Source organism: Hylobates moloch, unplaced genomic scaffold (genome assembly GCF_009828535.3).
Source record: "Hylobates moloch isolate HMO894 unplaced genomic scaffold, HMol_V3 SCAFFOLD_18, whole genome shotgun sequence".
In the NCBI taxonomy this organism is placed as follows: Eukaryota; Metazoa; Chordata; class Mammalia; order Primates; family Hylobatidae; genus Hylobates; species Hylobates moloch.
Window position 1 is genome coordinate 44,452,056 of NW_026652293.1, and position 27,173 is coordinate 44,479,228.

A 27,173-nucleotide genomic window follows, 5' to 3' on the forward strand; every position below is an offset into this window, starting at 1 on the left:
AGAGGTTGCAGTGAGCCAAGATTGTGCCATTGCACTCCAGCCTAGAGACTGTCTCAAAACAAACAAACAAATAAAAAAAAACCCAAAAAACTACGGATGTCTGGTCCCTACCCCCAGTGATTAAGATTTAATTTGTTTGGGGTGCAGCCTGTAGACATCAGGGTTTTGAAAACTCCTCAGGTGATTGTAACATACAACCAAGTTTAAGAACCACTGTTTTTAGGCCAAGATCAAATGTTCTCTTTAAAGTGACCACATGGCCTGGCCAATTTGGCCCTTGGTCACTTTCTAGCATGTAACTGCCACTACTCAGTAAATAATGAATGTAGGTTAATTATTAATATAAGTTAAAAAGTAAAAAGCAAATTGATGACAGGATGAAAAGCAATAAGAGTTTTTTTCTTCTTTCAGATAGAAGATCTAAAGAGTTCAGAAATGAACTTCTAAATCACATTCTTTAATTAATAATAGTCTCAATAATGATGATGATAAGCGTGAGGGTAATAATGTCCTGTATGACAGGCATGGTGCCAAGTGTTTTATATGCCTTCTTTTATTTACATGTATTATTTTCCCCACTCCCCATTCCTGACACATACGCACCTGCACACACCCCCAAATGTCTTTCTCACTTTCAGACTTTGTCTCACGCTGAATTTCTGTCTGAGAGATCTCCTCCCAGTTTGCCTAGTTGAACAGTCCTTCAGGGCCTGGGGTGAGCCCCATGCCATCCACAATATACACACTAATGGAAAGGTAAATCTCTCTCCCACCTGGCCTCCTTCAGCACTTATTTTGTGTGCTACATATTTTAGCATTAACTCAACAATTAATTTCCCTAAAACCTCCTCTAGTTGTTTCATATACGTAATTCTTATTCTGACTTTAACAAGATTGATGACTCTGGAATGACTTGAAGCATCAATATGTATGTTAGTCACCAGACATTTCTTGAGTACCTACTATACACTAGGATTGTAGATCTGGCCTTCAAGGAGCTCAAAATCTAATAGGGGAAACCAACGGATAAAAGAAAATTCAGTGCTACCTAACATGTTCTCTATTTGAGACATGATTGGAGTGCTGTGGGATTCTGAGGCTGGCTGGTGTGACTGGCCTCGCCTAGAGATGGGTCAGAGAAGGTGGATTGATTGTCACTGGTTGGCCTCTTCAAATCCACTCTCCACTCTGGGAGGCTGACCAATGTGCACCTCATCTATGAACTGACTCTTCAATTCATTCACTTATTTAATCACAGCTACTTACTAAGTCCCTGCTACATTTAAGGCACAAGCCTGACCTCAGGGGCTACAGTGCTAAACAAAACAAACCTGACTTCTGCCCTCAAGATTATTGTCTCTTAGGAAGAGATAGATCTTAAATAGTCACAAGAGATGTGGGATTAAATATATATGCTATGATCTGAACATTTGTGTCCCTTCAAAATTCATAGGTTGAAATTCCAACCCCAAAGTGATGGCATGAGGAGGTGGGAAATTTGGGAAGTGACTAGATCATGAGAATGGAGCCCTAATGAATGGGATTAGTGCCCTTAAAGAAGGGACCTAAGAGACTGCCTAGCCCCTTCTGCCATGTAAGGACACAGCAGTAAGACAGTCCTGTAGAAACTAAGAAGTGGGCCCTCGCCAGACACTGAATCTGCCTTGATCTTGAACTTCCCGGCCTCCAGAACTATGAGAAATAAATTTCTGTTGTTGATAAGCCACCTAGTTTATGACTTTTTTTTATAGCAGCCCAAATAGACTAAAATAATATAATTACTAGTTGTGAAAATTGCAATGTAGGAAAAGAAGTATTCCATGAGAAAATAATCAGGAGAACGTCACATTTGTGGTAAGAACTTAAGGGAACTAGAGAGATTAATTGAATTAATAAATGAGTTCAAATGAAGGAAAATTGAAATAACTCGTCAATTTTTAATATTTTTCCCATTATTTCAGAGTGCTTACCCTATCAATTAATAATGTTTCTATGAATGAACAAATATTGTTATCAAAGAACTAAGAGAATTCTCATCCTACTTTGTTTTATTGGGTGTTGATTGTTTCAGGTGTCTGCTTGTTTTGTCTCTAACATCCTGTAAGTTCTTCCTGGTCATGGATTGAGTTTTCTCAGTTTTCTATTTTACTTTATTTTTTTGATGATCCAAAGTGCTGCGAGTAGGACAGAGCTTCTAGTTAACAGTCAACATCCAGTTGCTGAATAAAATGATTGAGTTTTGTAAGTAATAGAATAGTTGGCTGTAGATAGCAAAACCTAGCCTTAGGCCTGGAAGCTGGCAGAACAAAGAAAAAAGTGTGCTGATTTGCATCTTCTCTTAGTTGAAAGAAGTCTTTATCCAATAGTCAGTGCAGGGGTCGACATCCACAGCATCTGCGCCAGCCTGTGCCCAGAGGCCCTCAGCAAGCCTTCGTCTGTACTTTCCGCCCTGGACATGAGGCTCCTCCATTCTGAGGTGCTGGATTGTCACACTCTCTTCTCCTTTCCTGGATGCCTGCTCTGCACACAGACCAGGAGCTCCAGCAACTCCAGCTCCCATCTGCTTTGGCTCCTGCAGAGGGAATTTCCCAGGGAAGAGGAGGTTAGCATAAGGCTAAGAGGGAAGGGCCTGTCTAGTGATGCACAGGGAGGGGTGGGTGGGACCCTTGGGAGAGGGACTGGCCTCCCCTCCTTTGGTCAACTGCAGCTTGTTGGAGGTACATACGGATAAGGTACATAGGGTCTTTGCTCCTTTGTTAGTCCAGATGTAGCAAGGGCAGTTTCACTGCGGAGACCATGGCAGACAGGCTTTTAATTGCCCCTGGGGGCTCTGTCCAGGGAGTTGCAGAGCTGCTACTGAGGAGGGAAGGCCATCCTGTTGCCTGAGAATGGTCTGCAATCCCTCCTTGGGGAAATGCCTTCAGGTAGCCAACCAAGACCTCTGTGCTCACTGCCTTGCACTTAATTTGAAACTCTGGATGGAGTGAGAAGCGGCCACTGGGAGCCCATCTCATGAAATTGGAATCCACAGTTCCATGGAAGACGGATAGCGGAGAGAGGCAGGAGGTGTGCTCCCTTGGAAGAATGACACAGAGTCACTGGAGGGTGTGAAGAGCAGGGAGCACTGCCCCACTGGGGAGTCAGCAAAAAGGTTTGGCCAGACACCTCCCTGGAGAGGATTGCTAAGCCTTTGTATGAGGATCTGCAAATCAAAACCCCTCAATTCTGGCAATGGAGCTGCAGAGGGTGACAGGCTCTCTGCACAGAGCATCTGAACACATGCACTCACCATGGACTATCTGGAAATCTAGCTCAGAGAATTATCCAGCCTGGGGCTCCGCCTGAGTTTTGGATGCTGTCATATGAGAAGGATGGACTAATCCAGTGGTTTTTTTTCAATCGTTATTTTTTTTCATCACAATTTCATTTTTCCTAAATGAAATCTTACATGGACCCCCAATCTCTAAGTCAGATGAAAGTAGAGCTGCTCTATTTGAAGCTGGATGTCTGTCAGGCTCGCCCTCCTCTGCTGGGGCAGCTCTGAGACCCCAAGGCTCCTCAGATCACAGTGTGAATATCATTGGATTGGATTATCTCCAAGTTCCTTCAAGCTCTGTAATTATACTACTCCCTGATGGGGCAGCCACAGCAAGGCTTTCTGTCTCTTTCTCCCACCTTTGTGCCATAGGCACAGGTTTACTGAGAAAATTCCCAGGGACTCTAATGGGCCTCCATGGAATTTGACTAGCCTGCCTCAGACTTCCTTGCCAGCCCAGTCTCCATCACGCTGAAAATTCAGTATGACAGCCCCAAGGCCACCTGATATCCACACCTTGCTTGGAACCAGGTTGATGGAGCGCCATGAGCTGCCTGCAATGAGCTAAGTGCACTGCCTGCAACTGAATGCAGGAGGAATGGGACCTCGGGAGCAGCCCTCTGTCTCCTCCCTCCCTGCAGATCATTACATAATGCCCACACCTTCTCTGATGCCTACCATGTGTGCAGGTGTCTCAGTGCACATGCCACTGAGCCTGGCACTGGACCATGGAGAGGCATGTCTGGGTATCCCACACTCCCCCTTCTTCCTGTCTCTATGCTGTGTGGACAGGGATCCTAGCAAGTCACTGGTTCTGAGGGCCCTTGGAGTGCTATAATTAAATTACTCTGGCAAGGCTCACATCTGTTCCTTTAAGCCAGGCCAGGTTGATAACCATGAACTGGTACATACCCCACTTTCCACTCCCCAAAATGATACTTACTGAAGTTGTCTCAGACCCTCTACTCTCATTCCCCAAATTTACTCACTCTTAGGATGTGACTCAGTAGGGTGTAATTGTTAAAAGATTGGGTCCCAGGTCCAAATCCTGTCGCTTTCATTCCCCAGCTGGGTGACCTTGAGCAAACTATCCAACCTTCCTTCTGCCCTGTTTTCCTCACCTGTAAATTGGGACTCATAATAGCATTTATGTCATAAGTTTCTTGGGAAAATAAATGAGTTCATATACATGCAGCTATAATGGCTGTTACTAATAAGGCTTAGTTATTTTTTCTGTTCATTGATCTTTGGTCCCCTTGGGAATGCTGCCTGGCCAGTGGGAAAATGGCGGCTACAACCCAGTCCATACCCTGCTTGGGAAGTCAGGAAAGCCCTGGGCCCTTGAGTTCAGCTGTATCAATCCAGAGTGGTTTTCTTTTTCTCTCCCAATTCACCCACCTACCAGGCAGTGTCTTTTTTCCAATTCACACAAGGAAGATGGAACTGGCCCTGGGAGTTGGTCTTCTTGGTTTGTATTCTCTGCATGCTCCTTCATAAGGTCTTTGGCTTTCACTCACCCTCTTGGCTTACCTCTTTCAGCATACCTCCCACAGGACACAGGCAGCTCACTGGGACCCAGATTCTATCCCCTTTGGCCAGCAAAGGAGGAATTTGAACAAGTAACAACCCAGAACAATCCTCTATCAATGAAACATCCCACATGAAGCTGTCTCTTCTTTTGCTTATTATAATAGAGCCTACCACAAGTGTTAACTAGTTTAATCCTCAACACAACCTTTAAGGAAGGTTCCAATATAATCTCATTTTACAGGGTATGCCCAGATGGAAATTAGCAGCTTAGAAATTAAAGACCTGGGCTGAATGCAGTGGCTCATGCCTGTAATCCCAGGACCTTGGGAGGCTGAGGCGGGCAGATCACTTGAGACTAGGAGTTCGAGACCGGCCTGGCCAACATGGCGAAAATCCATCTCTAGTAAAAATACAAAAATTAGCCAGACATGATGGTGCGTGCCTGTAGTCCCAGCTACTCGGGGTAGGGGCGGGGCGGGCTGAGGTGGGAGAATCGCTTGAACCCAGGAAGAGGAGGTTGCAGTGAGCCGAGATCACGCCATTGCACTCCAGCCTGAGTGACAGAGTAAGACTCCATCTCAAAAGAAAAACAAAAACAAAAACAAAAAACTAAAGATCAGTTTGATACCTGAGCTATGCTATCCTGCCTCCTACTTAGAACTACTCTCCCAATGAGGAAATAATAAATCAACATCATCTGATTTTAAAACCAGGTCTACTGCATGAAGATCCCCTTGAATCCTAAAGAAATTGGTATTTGTAGTTTGAAGCTTAAAATATTTAAATCCAATTTTGCATTTAAAGATTTTAAGCTTCAAACTACCAACTGCTCACCATGTTGCTATCCCTTGTTTAGGTCAGAGACTCAGAGATTCTGGGGGTAGGAAGGACCTCGAGGCTGTCTTGCCCAACCATCCCTTGGAAGAATGAATCTCTTCCATTACAACTCCCAGAAAAGTGGTCATCTATCCCCCTCCCTCACTCCTGCCACAGTACATGCAGCAGAAAGTCCTCCCTCATTAAGCCCTAATTCCTTTGCTATAGCTTCTCTCCTTTAGTTCTACAACCTAATCTCAGTGGCCATAAAATACAATTTCTATGTCCTCCCATATGGCAGTTTATGTGGGACTTGTCCTTTCTGAGTCTTTCTTCTTCATGCCAAAAGTTCCCAATCTTTCCAGATCTTCTTAGTACATAGGTTTGAGCTGTCCCACTTCCCTGGCTTGCCTGCTTTGCTTTGCCAGTATCTGGTGAAGTGTGGCACCAAGAACAAATATCTTGGTATGCCAGAGAAGAATCTTATCCTGGGCTCTTGACTTCTGTTAACCCATCTTTCACTCTGGGGCCCTCTGTATCAGGCTCCCACTGAGTGAACTGGGACTAATGATTGGCCTGTTTCTTTCACATGGCCGTTGGGCCACATGGCTTCAGCCCCCTCCACCTTGTGCTTCAACCATTTGTTTTCTGGAGTCAATTGTAATACCTTGGATTTCCCATCGAGACTTCTTTGTTTTTCCCTTTGTGTTTTCTTCATTGCAATAGCCAATTTAGATTAATGTATACATTGATTATGTAGCTCATACGTTTTGCCATCATTTTATGTACCATATAAACAGTTTCATATGCCTGAAAAATTGGGAGCTTGGGAATGGGAACATGCATAGAGACTCTTGGGGCTAAAAGGGAACATAGATGAGAAAGCTAAGCCCCAGAAAGGCGTGAATAATTAGTGTCTCACAGTGACTTAGTAGAGTATCTGGGATTCACATCCATGTCCCCAGACTTCTTCATTTTTAAGGGATTCATTTTTAATGCTTGTTTGATAAATTTCTTCCCTGGTACCAGTTTGTTCATGTTGCAGTGATCTGCATTTAAACCTTCCTTGCCCAAACCTTGTTTTTAGTCATAACTCCTTACACTATAATGATATCTACCTATCTCTTTTAGTGAGTTGAATTGTGTTTCCCCAAAAGATATGTTCAAGGCAAACCCTTGTTACCTGTGAATATTACCTTATTTGGAAATAGGATCTTTGCAGATGAAATCACATTAAAATGAGGTCATGCTGGATTAGGGTGGGCTCTAACCTCCAATGACTAGTGGTTCTTATAAGAAGAGAAACAGTTATAGAGGGAAGAATGCCAGATGAAGACAGAGGCAAAGACTGGAGTGATGCATCTATAAGCCAAGAAATGCCAAGGACTGCTGACAACCACCAAAAGATAGCAGAGGGGCATGGACCATATACTCCCTCAGTCTCTGGCAGGAACCAACCTAGCCAACACACCTGACTTTGGACTTCTAGCTTCCAGGAGTCTGAAACAATATACTTCTGTTGTTACAAGCCACCTAGTTTGTGATGATTTGTTATGGTAGCCCTAGGAAACTAGTTTATTGCTCCAGAAATGAATCCTCTTGTCCATATACATCTTGGTGATATGATAAAACAGTTCTCATCTGAGAAAAGGTCTTGATTGCAAGGACAAAGCACAAGAACCACTAAGTGTGATGGGTGAGTAATAGAACCCTCAAGGGTGGCTCCTGGGTAGTGGCTAGGAGAGCTCCAAAAGGAAGGGCTGGGAACCCCAAAAGTCCTTTTTGCACTGGCACCTTTGAACTGGGCCAGGCTGGAACTGGGTAGGGATGCACAGACCTTACCTTCTGTCTGTGTTTGCTCACAGGCAGGGCCCAGGCGACCCAGGCGGCACTGGCACCTGCAGCTGGTGCCCTTGAGGATGGGCACCCCATTGTTGAAGCAGGGCCCACATCGGCAGGCGTTGAATTCCATCAAATACTGGTCCAAGGCACGGTGCAAGTTCTGGCGCTTGGCCTCCAGAGGCCCCAAGCTTGTGTGCCGCAGCACCTCGTGGATAGGCTGCATCTGTGGGCACAGAAAGAACACAGGGCCCCTCCCTGGGATCTACATTCCCAGAGCCCAAGAACCAGCCACCAAGCTTCTGGAAGGCCTGATACATGCCAGGCACAGACACAGACACCCAATTTGTCCCACCATCTTGGATCCTCACAGCCACTCTGTGACATAGGTATTAAACGCCTGAGCTCCAAGCAGAAGAAAGGGAGGCTCAGTGTTTAAGTGACTGGCTCAGAATCACACAATTATTAAGAAATAATAATGAAGATCAGGTTTAGAGAGGGGCAGTTAAAAGTCCCAGGCCACACAGCTGGGACGTGAGACACATTTACTTAGCTTTTACCATATGACAGGCCTTTCCCCTGAATCATCTCCCTTAATCCTCACAATAATCCTGGAGCAATGTGTGCATTTCTCACAAGAGTCACCTACTAACTCTGAAACCTGTGCACTCGCAATCCCAAGTGGGCTTAGAAGTTATTTGCGCCAACGCATCTGCCCCCTCCACCACGTTTAGGAAGCAGGAAAAGTGTGTGTTTTGATTGTCAGCCTTCAATGCAGGAATTAATAAAATCCTTGACAGGTAGTGTTGTTGTCATTGCTGAGCAATTTCCCTAATGGTGTAACCGTGGCGGCTACATGCGGCTGGGTGGGGGTTATTTACAACTGATGCAACCCATTCCAGGCATGACCGTAGTCCAGGGTTTCTCAACTTCGGCACTATTGCGTATCAAGTTGGATAATTCTTTATTGGCAGGAGTGGGCTGTCCTATGCATTGTAGGCTGTTTAGCAGAGTCTCTGGCCTCTACCCACTACATGCCAGCAGCCCCCTTCCAGTTGTGAAAACCAAAACTGTCTCCTGACATTGCCAAATATTCCTTGGGGGAAACAATTGCCTCGATTGAGAAGTAGCAGATGAAGCACAAGGAGCATTGAATCTGGAGCCAGAAAACCTGGCTTCAAACCCCAGCTACCCTGCTTCCAACTGTATGATCTTTGGCACATGACACCCGGAGCCTCTTTCCTCATCTGTAAAGGGAGAACAGTCATCGCACCCTACAGGATTATTGTGAGGATTAAGGGAGATGATACAGGGGAAAGGCCTGTCACATGGTAAAAGCTAAGTAAATGTGACTCCCTTTCTAGCTATGTGGCCTAACTGCCCCTAAGTCTGATTCTCATTTTCTAGAAAATGGGAATAATACTTAATTCCCAGATTTCTTATGAGGATCTGAAGAAGTACTGAATGTGAGATACTACTGTACAAGGGAAGAATGACAAAAAATAAAGCACCATTTTTGTTAGTTGCATGTGATAATGGTAAAAAAAAAAAAAAAAAAAAACCATGTTTTTCAAATTGCATGCACGTATGGTTATCTTCAGCATGCTTATAACGTTATACATTTTAATACTTTCATAAAAGGAAGGCACTTCTCCAGATGTCTCATTTTAAGGAGAGGAACCTGAGGCCCCCAAAGGGGAAGTGATTTGCCAAGGTCACAGAGGAGGTCAGAAGTAGGACTGAGCCACGTTACGGTAGTCGCACTTCCCTGGAAACAGAAGTCAACTGAGGGCACTGACAATAGCTTTGACTGAGTTCCTGGAAATGTGTACAGAAAGACCTGTGGCAAACAGACTTTGGCCTGTGGTCAGGGGTTGCGGTTGAGGTCAGCAGGCAGGTAATATCAGGACTGGTAGGGTTCCCAGCCAAGGGGAGAAAACCACTTACTGGAAGTTCAGGGAATTCAGTCCCATTGTTAGGAAGTCAGCGTAGAATAGGCTGCCCTGTTGGCCTGCTCAGAGATGACTCTTAGTTCCAGGGAAAGCCAGGACCATTGAGCAATTTCTCTTTGACCTTCCAGTGGGGGTCTGCACCCAGTTCCCCACCTCAGATCTCTCCCTCCCAGGAACCACAGGAAGAGAGGAAGCACTCCATAGGGTGGACTGGTGGAGTTAAAGGAGGAGAGAGAGGTGGAGAAAAGGGATCTTAGGACGTTAGAGCTTGAAAAGGTATTGGCAATGATCTTGTTCCCATTTTGCAGATGAGAAAAAAAAACTCAGAGGTCAAATGATACAATATAGCAACACAGGATAATGCATAATAATATATCGCACAACACAACATAGCAAAATAACATAACACAAACGTAACATAACAGGACTTCTACATTCACAAACTCTAAGTACCTGCTATAAATAAGCACTGCTGAACTCTGGGGGATATGCAAGTGAATAAGATGCTGTTTCCACTCTGAATATCAGGCTCCAAATAACTCCTACCTGGTCCCCTTGTCTGTAATCTCTCTCTTCTTCATATCACCCTTTATTTCCCTGTGAGCATTTTCTTTTTAAAGCGCATGCTAGCTGTGTTACTTCCCTGCTATAAAGCCTGCCCGTGGCTTAATGCATCAAGTCCGAACTTCTCAGGGGGCAACATGAGTTGTGAAGAGACTGAGGATGTTAGTGTCAGTCAAACATGACTCGAATTAGACTCTATCATTTGCCAATTTTGAGATATTGTGCTGAACCTGTTTCTTCAACTGACATTTACTAAGTAACTTCCGATCTGTGTCTTGTGAAATATCTGTATGTGTTAGAGCAAGAAGCAGGCTCAGTGAGGGAAGTAACTTGTCAAAGGTCACACATTGAAAAAGTGGCTGAGCTACCACCTAAATTACATCTTTCTCCTCCCTCCCAACCCTACCAAAGCCTGGACTCTTTTTCCCAAAAGACTGTAGTGGTCTTCTCCAAATGATGACCCTGAGTCTTGCCAGGGAAGTTTTCCTCAAGGCAAACACCAAGTTCACCTCTTGCCTGTGAAAGTTTATATATTACTCCTGATATCAATTTTATAGTTTTTGCACAAATCACTAACAGCTTGATGATATCAATTTTCAAACCGTATGTGAATTACAGTTGCATGAAAATGGTCTCTTACTTATTGAAGAAGAAATGAAATCAAGGTTAATCCATCTGACCTCTTTCTTCACAGAAACAAGGGTGTTAGAATAGACTTCTAGGTTTAACTGTAGGTATATGTTTTAAGAGGAGGACTATATCCATATCTGGGATATTACATATATGTAGAAAAATAGGCAAGGGTGGGGAGAAAATGGGTGAGAAGATGATCTTTTGCTTCAAAGTCTGAAATGCAGTCTTATTTTGAATGGACTACACTGTGTATTGACAGAAGTAGTTTGGCAACTGCTAGAACTATCACTTCCTTTGTGGTTAGAATACAGTTTTCCATACTTTATGAGGCTAAGCATTTAAGGCAGCGTTTCTCAACTTTGGCATTATTGGCACTTGAGTCTAGATATTTCTTTGCTGTGGGGTCTGTTCTGTGCATGGAAAGATGTTTAGCAGCATCCCAGGCCTCTGCCTCCTGGATGCCAGTAACACCTCCTTGCCCCACTGTGGGTGGTGACAAAAATATCAAAAACATCTCTAGACATTGCTTAATTTCCTCTATGGAGCAAAACTGCCCCTAGTAGTTGAGAGCCACTGCTTTAAGGGAGGTGCTAGGATAGAGAGAAGTGAGAACTGGATATGAAGTCCAAAGGTCTGAAATCCAAGCATTGCCACTTCTGAGCTCTATGACCTCAGACATTTTCACTTGATTTTTCAGAGCCTGTTTCCTAGTCTTTTTAATGAGAGGGAATAGTATCTATGCCAGAGGTTCCTCTAATGGAGAGATGAGATAACTGGAACATGGTAGCAAATTGCAGCCTGGGTCCAAGTCCAACCCACAGCTTATTTTTGTATGGCCTTTGAGCTAAGAATGACTTTTGTATTTTTAAAGAGATTTGATGAAGAAGAGAAAAAATAAGAATTACTACTACTACTTTGTGTATCACAGATTGTATGTGTCCCACAAAACCTAAAATATTTACTACCTGACCTTTTACAGAAAAAGTTTGCCACCCCCTAATTTAGCCCATGTGATTTTTAAAGTCTTTTATGTATAAATAAAAATCATAATTTGCCTAATGTGACCTAATGCTGAGGAACTTCTGGGATGAACAGTGTAAAACTGGGCACTGACCAGATCGTCAGCATCTGATCCCAGCTGTCCCGTAGCTGGGTCTGAAGTCATGCACTCCCTGGAGTCAGACACAAGCAAGCCCACTAGTTCAGTGTGCCGTTACATTTAATCTTGTTCTTTGATGGGCTCATAATAAGAAATATGAAATGATCTGGTCTGCTTCACTTTCATTCCTCATGGACGTAGAGTTTCTTCAACTGCGAAAAGACTTACCTCAAAATCGATAACAACAGGATTATACTTTAATGACCTCCCCCAGGAACGGTATGTAATGGTGCTCCTGTTCTGTGCCAAGCCACCGCTCCAGCCAGAACTGCCACCTCGCACCCGAGAAATGATGTCTTCCACAGCCATAGCCTTCCTCTCCCTTTCTGCCATCAAGAGGATAAACTGCATTAACTCATTTGCCAAAAAGCCCAAGGACTGGTTGACAAACCCCACTAATGAGATTGGAAAAAGTTTACATGTTTTCCTTAGATGTTTACCATTCTTCTACTGTTGTTGGTTAGCTAGCAGGACAAGGCAGAAGGGAAGGACCAAGACTCAGAAATAGACCCATCCTCTGGAGTGGAGAAATACTGAGAGGACGGCCTGGCCCACATGGAGGATAAGAAGGACAGGAAATGGGTGGTCATTCATTTATTCATTCATTCACTCATTCATTCATATGTCAAATATTTACTCAGTGCCTGCTATACGCCGAATAGGTTCAATCAAACATTATAGGTGCTATAGGTACTACAGATGTTACTATAGAACTCAGTGGAGGCACAGCGAAAGAAACTAGTCAGCTATACAGTAGGAGGTGCGGGAGGCAGTCAGGAAGAAAGGTGAATTGTCTACAAAGGCAAGTGAGTATTTGCCAGGTAAATGAAGAGAGGATAGTAAGAGACAGGAAACAATTTGACTTAAGGTCCTGAGGTACAGGTAACATAATGCAATAGGAATAGCTTGAACCTGTTTAATATCTATTCCACCCACTGCATTATAAACTTCTTCATCATCTGTGTATCCTCTGTGTCTCCCACTTGGGGGAAAAAATCTCAATACTTGTTTGATGAATGGATGAGCAAATGAACATATGAACACCCCAATTGACTTGTACAGGAAATGCCATAAAAGATTCCTGTACAATCCCTCTCTAATAATTATTCTTCAAGCTTGGAATCGGTAACCATATTCTCCCTCAACAGCCTTATTTCCTCCCTCTGAACTGTAATATGATGGGCCTTCATTCAAACAGCCCAGTTTCCAGATTCCTTTTATTCTAGTTCTTACTTGGATCTTTGTCTAACGCTTGAAATCTAGGAGGGTGCCCCTTATAAAGGTAAGTATTTCTAAGGTGATTTTAAGCCCACAGTAGATTCAAAATAGAGCCACTGCAGGTCATTGCTTTGGGGTATTTAGCATCTATGCAGTGTGATCATTGACTAAAATGAAATCAACTGGGAAAAAAAATAGCTTCCACGTCCCAGTGTGTGCCAAAGGAAAGCCTGGCTTCTCTTTTTGGGAGATCTATTGCTAAACACTTGCCAGTTTTGCCACCTCCAAATCGTTCACAATGGTCTCCTGATAAACCTCCACCAACATTTATTGTGCCTTCATATTGAATGCCCAAGGAGCCTCCAAAACATGTCATGATATCTCTGCTGGTAATACCTGCAACAGGGAGACAGAGAAACACAAAATGCTGAGTTATTAAAAGACACTTGACATGGTAAAACTATGTCACAGTAGTAAAAGCTAGCTTCAGCTTTGGAGTCCAAAAGGCCTGGGTTGAAAGCCTGGTTCTTTAAGCCAGTTTCAGTTTTCTCTTCTGCATGGTTCCAACCAAAATAATTCTTGAAATGAGAAGAGATATGTGTTGCACATACTAGTTGGTAAAAAATGCTAGCACTCTTTCCTTTGACCATTCTTTATTGAGCCACCTTGAGGCAATAATTCTATCTCATCCATCTGCATTTGCCCCCATGCCTACCTCAGTGCCTGGCCCATGATGGGCACCATTACTCTGAACTTTTACACATATTTTCCCCTACTATAAATGCCTCTCCTCCTCCCTTTCCATCATCTTTCCAAAGGCTACTCAAGCTTCCATTCAAATGTCATTTACTCCATGAACCATTTTTGGATCTGAATAATTCCCTCTTTTTTCAGAGCTACCAATGTTCTCTGTGCCTGAATGATCATCTTCATCACAATTCTTTTTGTCCAGGTCCTCTTTGCACCCCAGAGAGGCCAAAGTCTTGCTGGAAGATGGATGGATCACCATGGAAAGTTTACCTGCCCTTCAGACTCCGTAAAGACTGTCAGGCCCACATTAGCCATCTCTCTATTTGTCTACATCTGAGGACCCGCTGAGGAACCTGCATTTTGCAGATGAGGAAAATAATTCTCAAAGCAGTAAGGCCACATTGCTATGTAAATAAACAGAGCTGGATTTCCAACCCCAGGTATGCCTGGCAAGCTAAAACTAGATAAATAGACTGGAGGAATATTGCCCATGCTACAGAGTTCAACCTTTTCGGTAGCTAAAGGAGTCTTCTGGAAGTTGTAAATGGGAGTTTGTATTTTGACACATCATTCCTTTAAACTACAACTATACAAAATAATTATTTCCAGTCACACTGTTATTCTATCAACCATAAAGGAAAAATAATTTGGACTTGTCATTCAGTTGAGCTAAAGATTAGATTCACTATTTTCAAGGGAGTATTGAGCATCAAAGTTTATTTGCCTGTGTCCCCATTAAACAGCAAACTCTATAGGGTCAAGGACTTGCATCTAATTCACCATTGTCTTGTTAGCATAGCAATGTGGTGTGTGCCATGTTCAGTAAGTACTTTCAGAATAAATGATTGACGAATGAAAACAATGAGTAAATAAACGAATGCCCTGAGTCTTTTGGTAAGGGTTTCTGATGGAAGGAAACTTAGAAGTCATTAGTCCTAAATTCAAATTCCAGTCACTAACACCCTGTATGATCCTAGGAAAGGCTCATGATCCCACTGGGCCTCCGTTTCCCATTTATGGAAAGAAGAGTTTGTCATCTCCAAGACCCCTTTCAGCTGCAGCCCTCTGTGCCTCTTTGGATATCAGTTTCTGAGTCACCCCTGAGCTGAAAGTGCTTGGGGAAAGTGATGCTCTGGGCACCGGCACTCAGCACTGAGCAAAGGGCTTCTTCTGCCATTTCCATTCAAACACTTTTAATTTTTAATGCATTACTAATTGGGGGAATATTTAGCATACTTAATTGTTTTGATTAAAAAATGCTTCAACAGTGATAAACAAAAGTGGATGAAAAGAATTCATGGGCAGAAGCCAGAGTGATTACTTAGGTGGATGGTGGAGTGCTGCTGAATTAAAGCGACAGGACAGGCTGATTAATGGGGGCTGGAGGATGCCTGTGGTGTGATTATGCTCATGAAAGATCTGGCAACAGCCTGCCACGTGCTGCTGGGAGAATTCCAGTCTGACTTGAGAAGCACGACTTGACTGCAGAGATTTACCATCTAAGGACCCCAAAGTGGGTCCCAGACAGCAAGGGGAGTCTGTGACTTACAAAGAATCATAGAACCTGAGACCCCAAGCACTCTTAGACACTTAGCTCATACTTTTCATTTATAGCTGAGATGCCTGAGGTTCATGAAGGTTAATTATATTGCCTAAGGCCATACAGTTAAAAAATGGTGAACCTGAGATTCACGCTCAAGTCTGTCATGTTTAGAAGCCTGCAGTATTTTCACTAATCTCAGTTATTGCCTTAGACAAAAGAATTCTGCCATCTGAGAGGAAAATGTAGTAAGCACCTACTGTGTACCATCCCCAGTATATCGCATATTGGGCAATGTAGACACCTTGAGAATATAACTAACGTGAATATGATGCAAATCTGCAAAGGTAAGATCCTGCCCTTGAGAAGTTAGCAGGCTAGGGGCCATGTCTTAAATGAAGACCAGTCTGTATCCCGAGAGTTTTTTGTTTCAATATACCAGGGCTAGAAAGGAGTCTTTCATCAGAGGCTGTAAGAGATGCCAAAATCAGAGCTGTCTACAGTGAGCCTGTGGGAAAATGACACTATCAAATTGGGATCGGGGCAGAGGAAGTCAAACCTGGTACCAAAATCCAGGAGTTGAAACTGGCATTGGAAGTCAGGACTCAGAACCAGAGAGATAAACAGAAAGAGTTGGGGGTGGGGGTCTGGGGTGAAAGGAACAGAGAAAGGTCTGGAGCCATTGTAGAGAACTTGCCCAGATAGGTGTGTAGTGTGGATAGACTGACTATATTCATGGAACCAGGCAATCCTCTGTCATTGCTCCACCTCATCCCATCAGGCTGCACTCCTTAGGCTTAACTTTGGACCAGATCAAACTGCAGTTTGTTTGGGGCTTTTGAACTCAGTGAGCTCTGGAGTAGATCAGTCCCAACCCAGGCTATACATTGAGATCATCTGGAGTGCTTTTAAAAAATATAGGTAACTAGGCCCAACTGCTATCAATTCTAACTGTATATTTCTATGAAATCAGGAATCTGTTTTTCAGACAAGTATCCCAGATGATTCCTCTTCATTGGATCTCGGATCAGATGTTGAGTACGGTGGTCCTACAGAGTATCTCTGGTGGCTTGCCACAGGACTCTGGCATCCCGTCTCAGTTGATGCCTTTGTCAAGCCTTGGATACAGACTTAGTAACCAGTTCCATCATATCTACTCAGAATAACAACTAGAAGAAGCCAAGGATAAGTCAGTTAAAGAAACAGGATCCAAAAAGGCCTCAAAAGGCTGGGTGGATACATTGACCAAGTGTATTAGTCCATTATCATGCTGCTAATAAAGACATACCCAAGACTGGGTGATTTTATAAAAGAAAGAAGTTTAATTGACTCACAGTGCAGCATGGCTGGGGAAGCCTCAGGAAACTCACAATCATGGCAGAAGGGTAAGCAAACGCATCCTTCTTCACATGGCACCAAGAAGGAGTGCCAAGCAAAGAGGGAAACCCCTTTATAAAACCATCAGAACTCATGAGAACCCACCCATTATCATGAGAACAACATGAGGGTAACTACCCCCGTGATTAAATTACTTCCCACCATGTTCCTCCCATGACACATGGGGATTATGGGAACTGCAATTCAAGATGAGATTTGGGTGGGGACACAGCCAAACCATATCACCAAGCACAGCAAAATGAGACTGAATTGGGAAAACTTTAACATCCTACCCTACAGACAAAATACCAAATGAATAAGCACAGTGAGAAATAGACACAGCTTAGCAGGAGAACAAAAGAAAAGGCCTTAGAGTTTTCGATTACTCCCCGCTCAGTAGGGTAATGAAACAAGGATACAAATTATAATTAGTAAAATGAAGGAGGAAGTAATCTCACTCTCCTCTCCATAGATTAGAGAAACTCAGAGCTGTGTGCAAAAACACTTTAAAAAATGAAATAAGAAAATATGATTTTCTTCAATGAACATTATCCAGCCTTTAAAAAGAAGGAAATCCTGCCATATGTGACAATGCGGTTGAATCTTGAGGATATACTGCTATGTGAAATAAGCCAGTCACAGAAGGATAAAGACTGCCTGATTCCACTTATATTAAATATAAGAATAGTCAGATATATAGAATCCAAGGGTATCATGGTGGTTGCCAGGGGCTGGGGGCAAGTGGAAAGGTAGAATTACTAATCAATGACCATAAAGTCTCAATTATGCAAGATAAGGTCTGAGAGCAACATGTCCCTATAGTTAACAACACTGTATTGTACTGTTAAAATTGGCTAAGAGGGTAGATTTCATGTTAAGTATTTTTACCATAATAAAATTTAAAAATAGGGATGATCAGAGAAGAACAAGCATGAGGGTGAAGATGTTCAAAGCCACATCCTTTTGAAAATATTAGAGGTGACTAAGGATGTTTACTTGAAGAAAGGAAAAAAGATTTCTCTTTAAGAGAGACCAGTAGAACTGGATTAAACCCTCCAGAGAGTTGTCTTGAGGAAGAAGAATTAGGTTTATTTGTGTGGTTGCAAGGGCAAGAACTAGGACCCAAAGGCCAAAAGCTACAGGAAGGCAAGTTTGGGCTTAGCATAAGGTCAATCATTATCACAGTCAGAAGTCAAGCAGAGATGAGGTGTTTCAGCAGGCAGTTAGCTCTCACCATTGCAGGAGACCAAGCTGAGGCTGGCTCTTTGCCTGTGAGGGTACAGGAGGGTTTGAAGGGTAGAAAAGACCAGTGATCTTTTAAGGTGACCTCTAATGCCACTATCCTGAGACTTTAAGAACACAGCGGAATGCTTTAAGAACATTTGAGACAACTTTGATAAGTACCTAATGATGTTTTACTGTATTAGAGCTAGCTGATAAATAAAGATGACTCAGGAGAGTGCTTGACCTCTATAAGCTGAGAGTCAAGTGTGGGGAAATGGACAAGGAAACAGATAATTATTGTAGTGTGTGAGGAGGACTCTGACACAGGGCAGCAGGGTCAGGTAAGGCATCTGTAGGGGTCAGAAGAAGGAACCAGAGACAAGTAGAACAAGTAGGGATTAGCCAGACAAAGCTAGGAGTATAATGGGAGATGAGGGAGACCCTGCAGAGGACTTGTTTCCTCAGCGGCAAGATTCTACTCAGAAAAGCCACTGTGACTTAAACTCCAGAGTGGAAAAGAGAGAGATGCAAATCAGTTGAGGTCCTTAAGGAAGTACAGAGGTAGTGGGATGCTGGATTGCTTCTCAGTCTAGACTGGTCTCAAGGTGAGCTGTTTCTGTGGCTATTTGACAGGCTAGGAGCCCAAAGGATATAAGTCTGGCCACCACGTGTTCTACTTGTTTCCCACATGGTCTTGGCTGTGGTGCAGGTGGGAGAGCCGCCCTCGCACCTCCATGGAGCTGCTGCATGTCTGTGGCTCTCAGGCAGAACCAGGCAGCTTGATTTCCAAGGTGCCAGAACACCGCAAGTCTGTCATTTCTCAGATTAAAAGCATTAGGTGGAAAACAGCAGGTGTAGTTCATTATTTATCTCTTTGCAAAAAACAAATACCATTCATGTTGCTGTGATCTATCTGCTACATTGCTTTGCTATATTGGTTGCCCCCAAAGACAGCCTCAGAATGGGAAAGAGAATCTAATAGTCTATTTTCTATCATCACATTGGAAAAGATGATTGGAGTCTGTGGCTGGGCTAGTTGGGAGGTGTTAGCTAACTCACCTGTCCCCTTTGTGTTTCTGTTTATCCATTAAAACTCACACTTCTTCCAAAACACCTGAGAATAAAATGAGTACCTCGGTGCCTTTGCAGGTGCTAGAAAGTCCCTTTATCTCTTTCATTGAGCTTCTCCCACTCAGCTCTAGACAGCCTTTTCTTAATCCCCAAGGGCCCTATGTCTATGCCCCCAGTGAATCCCTGTGCTTCTCTCCAGCATAGTATTTAGCTCACTCTAGTAATTGTCAATTTCTTGGTCTGTTCTTCCTATAAGACTACAAGCTTCTAAGTCATCTCTTGGGTTTGCAAATCTCTGCACAGAGCCTGGCATGTGCCAAGCCCCCCGGGAGGACTTGGAGATTGGCTGACTTTAGCCTATATAGACAATGCCTCTAAAACATTCTAGGAGTCACAGTTCCTTCTTTAATTGAAGATGCAAATCACAGTTTTGTAATATCTCGTGCTAGATTAATATCTCATACTGTATTTTATAAAGCACTTTCAGCTGCATTATCTCGTTGGAGACTCTGAACAATATTCTGGGACAAGGAGGATTTACCCATCTTACAGGCTCAATAAGATTGGAAAAAGCAGAAATTGAGGTGGTTAAGAGTGTAACCTCTGGGGTCAGAGTCCTACCATTCACCTTCTCTGGTAGTGACTTGAGTAACCATTTAATGGCTTTCTGCCTCATACTCCCAATCTTTAAAATGGGAATAATTGTTTCTATAAGTGAATTCCTAAAAAGTGTCTGGCACAATTAGGTCTTCAATAAATACTAGCTTTTATTGTTAGGTAACTTGCCAAAGTCACCCAAGACTAACAGGCCCAAGAATCAGGTCTTGAAGCAAGATATGCCATATTCAAACACAATGGATGCTCCATTTCATCATGCTACTGTTATTCTGCAGAGGAACATTCATCATGCATGGTGAGTAGCCAATGGTGGTCCTGAAAGGAGCCTTCCAACTCCTCATTCCCTGACTACCTCATTCTACAAAGAAGCTCAGAGAAAGGAAGCTAGGCAGAAGAAGGAGGCAATGTTGACTGCAGTCCCATGTCTTCCTCCTACTTGATAAGGGTTCTTCAGAGGCTCTGACTTTTCTGCATAATTTCAGCCATGACAAGAGACAGCATAGCTGAAGGCCAAATTCTGAAACAGAGACTACCTGAGCTGGAATTCTACCCCTGCCCAATGACTATGTGGGCAAATCGTTTAACCTCTCTTGCCTCAGTTTTCCCATCTGTGAGATGGGGATTTTAATACTCTCTACCTCCTAGGGTTGTTGTGAGTGTTGAATGAGTTAATCCATGCCATGTAATGTGCTCAGGACAGTACCTGGTTCAGAGCTAGCAATCACAGTCAAGTGTTGCTATTACTACTGTTGCCAGAAATGCTGCAGCCTACACTGAGGCTTTTGGCTCCTGATTTGGAATCTGAAAATTTAGAAAAAGAGGGAGGCTGAGGAGTTTGTGAAATCAGGTTTTCTTAATGGGCATTTCTGCAGTATAAGTGGTTAGGCCAGGAGTGAGTGGGGAGGACAAGGGCACCTGGTGACTTCATAAGCACTATTATGTGCTGGGTAGAGATATTCCATGTGTTAACACACTCAGTGTTCACACATCATGCCACAATAGGAATAATCAGTCCCATTTTAGAAAGGAGTAGGTTGAAATAGTTTAAACTTAACTTAGATAGCTTGTCACTTGCCCAGGTTATACACTAAGTAAATAACAGAACTGGGATTGAACCAAGGCCTGTGACCAAAGACCATGTTCTGTATACCATATTATACCGCCTATGGGAAAGAGAGCTAAGGATGGCTCTGGGAAGAATGTTGACACCATCTCAGCTTTTCTCCTTTAAGTATGAAGCTGTTCTCAGTGATGTTAGAGGTGGAAATTCAAAATCAAGACAAAATCAGAAGGATGGTGCTGAGAGTCTCAGTTCCATGTGTATACAGATGACTTAAGGGGAGTAAGGACAGAGCCAAGAAACTAGGAGTCTGTCAGTCAATCAATACCATCCATCACCGTGAAGCCTGGTTGTCATGGTAACTGGGGATAAAGCCTGGAGCTTGTTAGAATCCAGTGACTGTCTGTTCGGGTGACTGGTTAGTTAGCAGGCATAAAAATAAATAAATAAATAAATAAATAAATAAATAAATAAATAAACAAACAAACAAACCTGCTGGGCTGTCCCAGAGCCTTTAGCCATGAACATAGGACTTTTACAATAAGCTTCCTGCCCACCTCACCCTCCTAATTGTCCAATTCAGCTCAGAACTTTAGGATACCACCCCTGACTCTGCTGAGTATTAGGAAAGCTCTGGAGGCTGCCCAGCATACATGGGCTTGGATTTGGAACCACCCCAGCTAGAAAGACGCTGAGTCTCTGCTGTGGGCCAGGCTCAGTCAATGGGCAAGACTCTGGGATGCAACATTAACAGGATGCATGCTGGACACAAGCAGCTGCAATAGTGTGACACTCAGAGCTAAGTCCTGAGTACACTGAAGCACCTAAAACAGGCTCCCAACCCAGAACTGGGGAGACATAAAGACTGCCTGGAAGAATCCTATTTGAGCTAAGCAGAGAACTGAGGATGAATAGGCAGAAACCAGGTGAATAAGGAAGGGCAGAGGGAAAGGTGCAAAATTCCAGGTAGAAGAAACAGCATATGCAAATCAAGGAGAAAGAGTATGGTGAGTCCAGGGACTAGTACATTGCTCAGTATAGTGCACCCCAATGGTGAACAATAAGCTGGAGGTCTGTGCTTGCTCACTGAAATGCTGGCCTTCTTCTCCAGATGCAGAGACTCTCTTGCTTTCACCTTGCATGATTCCTGCAACTTGCCATCCTCTCTGGTTTCTGAGAGGTCAACACTGACTCTGGCCCCTGTTATCATCACTATTCCTGGCATAATCCAGCCAAGATTGTTCTCATTTATGCCCTGGCCTCAGCAGCAAGCCCTTCCAAAACCGAGTCCAGCCTTTGAGTGAATCTGTACATTCATCTCCTTTTACTCATCCTTACCTACTTGCTGCCCCAGCCATTCCCATGCAACTCCCTTCTCTTCAGGCAAACTTCTACTCCTAGTAATTTTGGAAGATGAGTTTTGAATGTCTTTAGGGTCTAGCAAGTGGGAGGGGCAGAAAAAGTTGTTGCTCCCTCCTTTGTGCTTCTACTGTATTTGTTTCTATTTAAACATTTATCACATTATGTTATTCTTGGCACCCAACTGACTGCACATTTCTCCAGGGAAGGGCTCTGTGTGTCTCACCCCTGTGTTCCTAGAAATCATGGGTGCTCAGTGAGCATTTACTGAATAAGTGGATGAATGGATGAATGGAGATTAGATTATGAAAACGGTTTTTCCACTGAGATTGTTTCCTGTTTCCAACTTTGTGCAACAAGGGTAAATGCTCCACTCAGAATTGTCCTGAAAGGGAGTTATAATCAAACAACCAGCCATGATATATAAATGTGATGGTAATTTAAGGGACTTTGATTAAATGTCTTTCCCACCCCAATCACTCTCCACACATGGCTTAATCATCTGTGCTGCCTTTGTCTTATTTTAATAACTGTATAGTAAATACATAGCCCAAGAGCCCTGTTGCCCTCAGTCCCCAGCCTCTGGCAGACATCACTAATCGATGATAGCACTTTCTGGCTGAGCCCGTATCTTGTGTTCTAATCTTCAACTCAGCAGTCTAGGTAGCATTTGCTATTAAGACCACTTGCCATCCCTGGCTTAGACACTTCTTCCGACCTGCAAGTCTCTGAGGTTCACCTCTTTGAGTGTCACCAGCCAGCACACTCTCCTTGTTCCTGGCTCTGTGTCTGTACTTAAGTTTCAGAACAATCTCATGCTTGTCAGTTTAAACATTAACAATTCTCCCAGTTACAATTCCCAATCAATGGGTCAAATTGACCCAACATTACATTTAGAAATAGATATAAAAATAATATTCCCTTAATTATTTTTAAAACCCAATTTACTGGCTTTCAAAGCTATCACAACAGTTTGATGCTGTTAGAAAGGAAAATAAACGAAATAAAATATCTAGGTTTACTGCAAGAAACATTGCACTTGGAATTAGAACCTGGTTTCAAACCTCACCCTGCCTCTGACCAGCTGTGTCACCTTGGACATGTCATCTTGCCTTTCAGTGCCTGGTGGTCCTCATCTGCGAAATGAGGACAGCCATAAAATAGAGCTTGAAGGGTTGCCACAAGGCTTGGATGAGGTGATGTGCATGAAAGGGCTCAGCGTGCCACCTGCCACAGAGTTAGAACCCAATTATGCTTATTCCTCTATTTCCACTGAGATACACTCTTGGAACCACTTGATTACATGAGACTTTCCAGACCTAGCTCCACAGTTGTTATTGACATCTGCTTCCAGTTTTCCCACATGTCTATCTTCCTATGATGGTTAATTTCATATGTCAAGTTGACTGGGCCATGGAATGTCTAGGTATTTGAGCAAACATTATTCTGGGTGTTTCTGGGTGAGAAAAACATTTAAAGTGCTAGACTTAATAAATTAAACTGCCCTTTCTAATGTGAATGGGCCTCATGCAATCAGTCGAAGGACTGACTAGAACAAAAAGACTGACCCTCCTCTAAAAAAGAGAAGAGTCTTCCTTTCTTCGACCTGGAACATTGGCTTTCATTTCCTGCCCTTGGACTTGAATGGAAATGTCAACTCTTCCAGGGTCTCAAGCCTGCTGGCCTTCAGACTGGAAATACATCGCTGGCTGTCCAGGTTCTCAGGCCTTCAGACTTGGACTGAAATGAAAGCATCAGCTCTCCTGGGTGTCCAGCTTGCCGACTGCAGATCTTGGGACTTGTCAGACTCCATATAACATGAACCAATTCATTGTAATAAATCTCTATATTATATATACATTTTATATAAAGATAAATAATAGAGAGAGATACAGGTATTCTATTAGTTCTGTTTGTCTGGAGAACCTGACTAATACACTTCCCAATGCCTCCCTTAGGGCTATTGATGATTTTTCCTTTATTTAGAGTAATTAAATATGTTTTTATAGTTAGTGGAGCACACTGAGTTAAGACTGTGCTTTTAATACTTTCTTGACCACTCTCAAAGTAAGAAATACATTTTACATCATGATCAGTCTACACACATTCATTTAAAAGAAGTATCTTTTCTTTTCTTTTTGAGACAGGGCCTCTCTCTGTCATCCAGGCTGGAGTGCAATGGTGTGATCTCGGCTCACTGCAACCTCGACCTCCCAGGCTCAAGTGATCCTCCCACCTCAGCCTCCCAAGTAGCCGAGACTACAGGCTCATGTACCATGCCTGGCTAGTTTTTTGTTTGTTGTTTGTTTGTTTGTTTAATTTTTATAAAGATGTGGTCTCCCTATGTTGCCCAGGCTGGTCTCAAACTCCTGGGCTCAAATGATCCTCCAGCCTTGGCCTCCAAAAATGCTAGGATTACAAGAAGGAGCCACTGTACTTGGCTTAAAAGTTTCGATACTTAACTACAATTTGTGTGACATACTTTGATACTTTGTGTTCTATTATATTTTATTTTTTAAATGCTGATCATGACCCACTAAATTTCTTTTACAATCTACTAATGGGTTATGGTCTGCAGTTTGAAAAACCCTAGGTTAAGACATACTTGAGACATTATAGCACCTTGCTTAACATTACAGGTTCTTGAGTTTGACTTCACCAATTAACAGCTATGTGAGCTTGGGCAAGCTATTTAACAGAGAATAACTGAATTGGAGATTATATAATAGTATCCTCTTCACAGATCACTCCTAAGAATTAAATGAGATGGTGCATTTAAAGTGTTGACCCCAATGTCTACCACACAGTAAATACTCAGTAAATCTTGGCTGACTTACCACCATTGCTAGAGTCTAAGCCTCTCGCATATAGTATCAGAATGAATGACTGAATGTATGGAAAAAGAGATGAGTACTTGGAAGATATATAAAATCTAAATCAGAAGACCTAGGTTCAATACTAAGTGAGTCACACTGAGCCATTTACTTAAGCTCTTTGGATTTCAACTTTCTTTCTATAAAACTGGGGAAAATAATAATATAATTCCTCATAAAGTTATTGTGAGGATCAATTTGAATGCTAGATGTGTTATGCTCTACAAATAGTAGATGTTATTACATGTAAATATATTTTATTAAAACAAAATAGTGGGCCGGGCGCGGTGGCTCACGCTTGTAATCCCAGCACTTTGGGAGGCCGAGGCGGGCGGATCACGAGGTCAGGAGATCGAGACCACGGTGAAACCCCGTCTCTACTAAAAAATACAAAAAATTAGCCGGGCGTGGTGGCGGGCGCCTGTAGTCCCAGCTACTCGGAGAGGCTGAGGCAGGAGAATGGCGTGAACCCAGGAGGCGGAGCTTGCAGTGAGCCGAGATTGCACCACTGCACTCCAGCCTGGGCGACAGAGCGAGACTCCGTCTCAAAAAAAACAAAAAAACAAAAAAAAAAAAAAAAAAAACAAAATAGTGAATGAGAAAATAAATTGCTAGTTCACTTTGGGTGGTAACCAATTTGTCTGTCCACAGAGTAAATTATCCCTGACCATAATCAGATGATTATGACGAAGAGAAAACCCCTTACTTTCTATAAGCCCCCTGATGAGAGGGACAATGTATTAAGCATCTTGGTATCTAGACAGTGTTTCCCATGTTATGTGTACTTCATAAATGTTTGTCGAGGGAAAGGCTAAAGGAATGAATGAAATACAGGAAGGCGGGGAGGGAGGAAGAAGAGGTTGTAGAGCTATAATTGGCATTAACTTTAGTGAGGTTTTAAATTCTGTCCCTGTAGCTTTTTACACATTGTGTGTTAGGTGGTAGACTGGCTGGTCCACAAGCCCTGACTGGAATAAGATGATCAATAATGGGTCGGATGTACTGCACTCTTGCTGGAAGGGTCTTTCCCAGGGTCACTGTTATCTGGCATCCATCAGGGCCAGGGATGATGGAAAGCAGGCACTGATTTGAGCAGAGTTGTTAACACTTTGAAAGATAGTGATGAGAATTCAAAGTGACCTTGATAAATGGGAAGAGTGGTCCCTCCAAAACTGGATGAAGCTCTGGAGACAGAAATGAATGACCTTGATCAAAGAAATGGGCAGGTGGAGGAGGAGGCATGATTGCTGAGGCTCCAAGTCCACAGCAAATGTACCAGCCACTGCAGGCTGGACATCATGATAATGATTTCCCTCCCGGTTGAGCAATGTTTCAGAGCTGAGTGATTGCAGAACTCTGGGAGATGGATCTTCCTCTTATCCCCACTTTACAGATGAGAGAACAGTTAACATTCCAGAGTTGATAACTGTAAATTTGGGAATATAAAAATGTGGTAATAATAATACCAACATTGTACAGCAATAATAGGTAACATTTTTGAACTCTTACTCTGTGTCAGGCACTATGCCACATGCTCAAAGAGATTGTTCCACCTCAAGTTTACAACAACCCTATGAAGTATGTACTCTCATTGACTCATTTAGAAGAGGAAACTGAGGCACAGTGAGGTTAACTAATTTGTCTGTGGGTCACACGACTGATAAAGGGCAGAGATAGGACTTGAATCAGGCAATCTGACTCAGAACCTTCTTCAGCAATTGAAATTTATTGAGTGCTTATTGGAATGTGGGTACAAAATAAGTTCACTTATTCCTCACAACTAACCACTCTGTGAGGTAGATGACAGTATTTCCAGCTTGCAGATGAGGAAATTGAAACTTAAGATGATTAAATTATCTGCCCATGATTACATAGTAAGTGGCAGAGTCCATGTTTCCAACCACTGTGCTATATCCATATCCTTCATTAAAGGGAATACATATCTATTAAACACTTAACATGCAACATGCACTTAGAATTATTCTCAACCAAACAAACCCTTGTTATCACTCTTATTTGGATCTTGAAGAAGCTGAAGATCAGAGAAATTAAGTGTTATTCCTCAATCAAAATCATACAGCTACTAAATGATAGAACCAAGATCCCCACCCAGATGTATCTGACTTCAAAGTGTGGACTCCTTGCTACTATGTCACTGGCATGCTTCTTAATTTCATAGAGCTTGATCAAAATGGCTTTAGTACTTACTGACTCTACCTGAAATTATGATCCATAATAGTAAGTGCTGCTTGGACAGTATTTAAGGTATCACAG

General features: G+C 42.9%; 1 protein-coding gene across 1 annotated transcript in view; it reads right to left on the bottom strand.

The window, feature by feature from the left end:
• Positions 1–1,917: 1,917 nt before the first annotated feature.
• The window catches only part of C8A (complement C8 alpha chain), a 64,257-nt gene continuing 39,001 nt past the window's right edge, over positions 1,918–27,173 (bottom strand). The window contains exons 8-11 of the mRNA XM_032136749.1: positions 13,298–13,423; positions 11,978–12,135; positions 7,505–7,727; positions 1,918–2,572 (exon numbers count right to left, since the gene is read on the bottom strand). Coding sequence (XP_031992640.1) covers positions 2,421–2,572; positions 7,505–7,727; positions 11,978–12,135; positions 13,298–13,423 — 659 coding nt within the window. The 3' untranslated portion in view covers positions 1,918–2,420. The remainder of the gene's footprint in view (positions 2,573–7,504; positions 7,728–11,977; positions 12,136–13,297; positions 13,424–27,173) is intronic.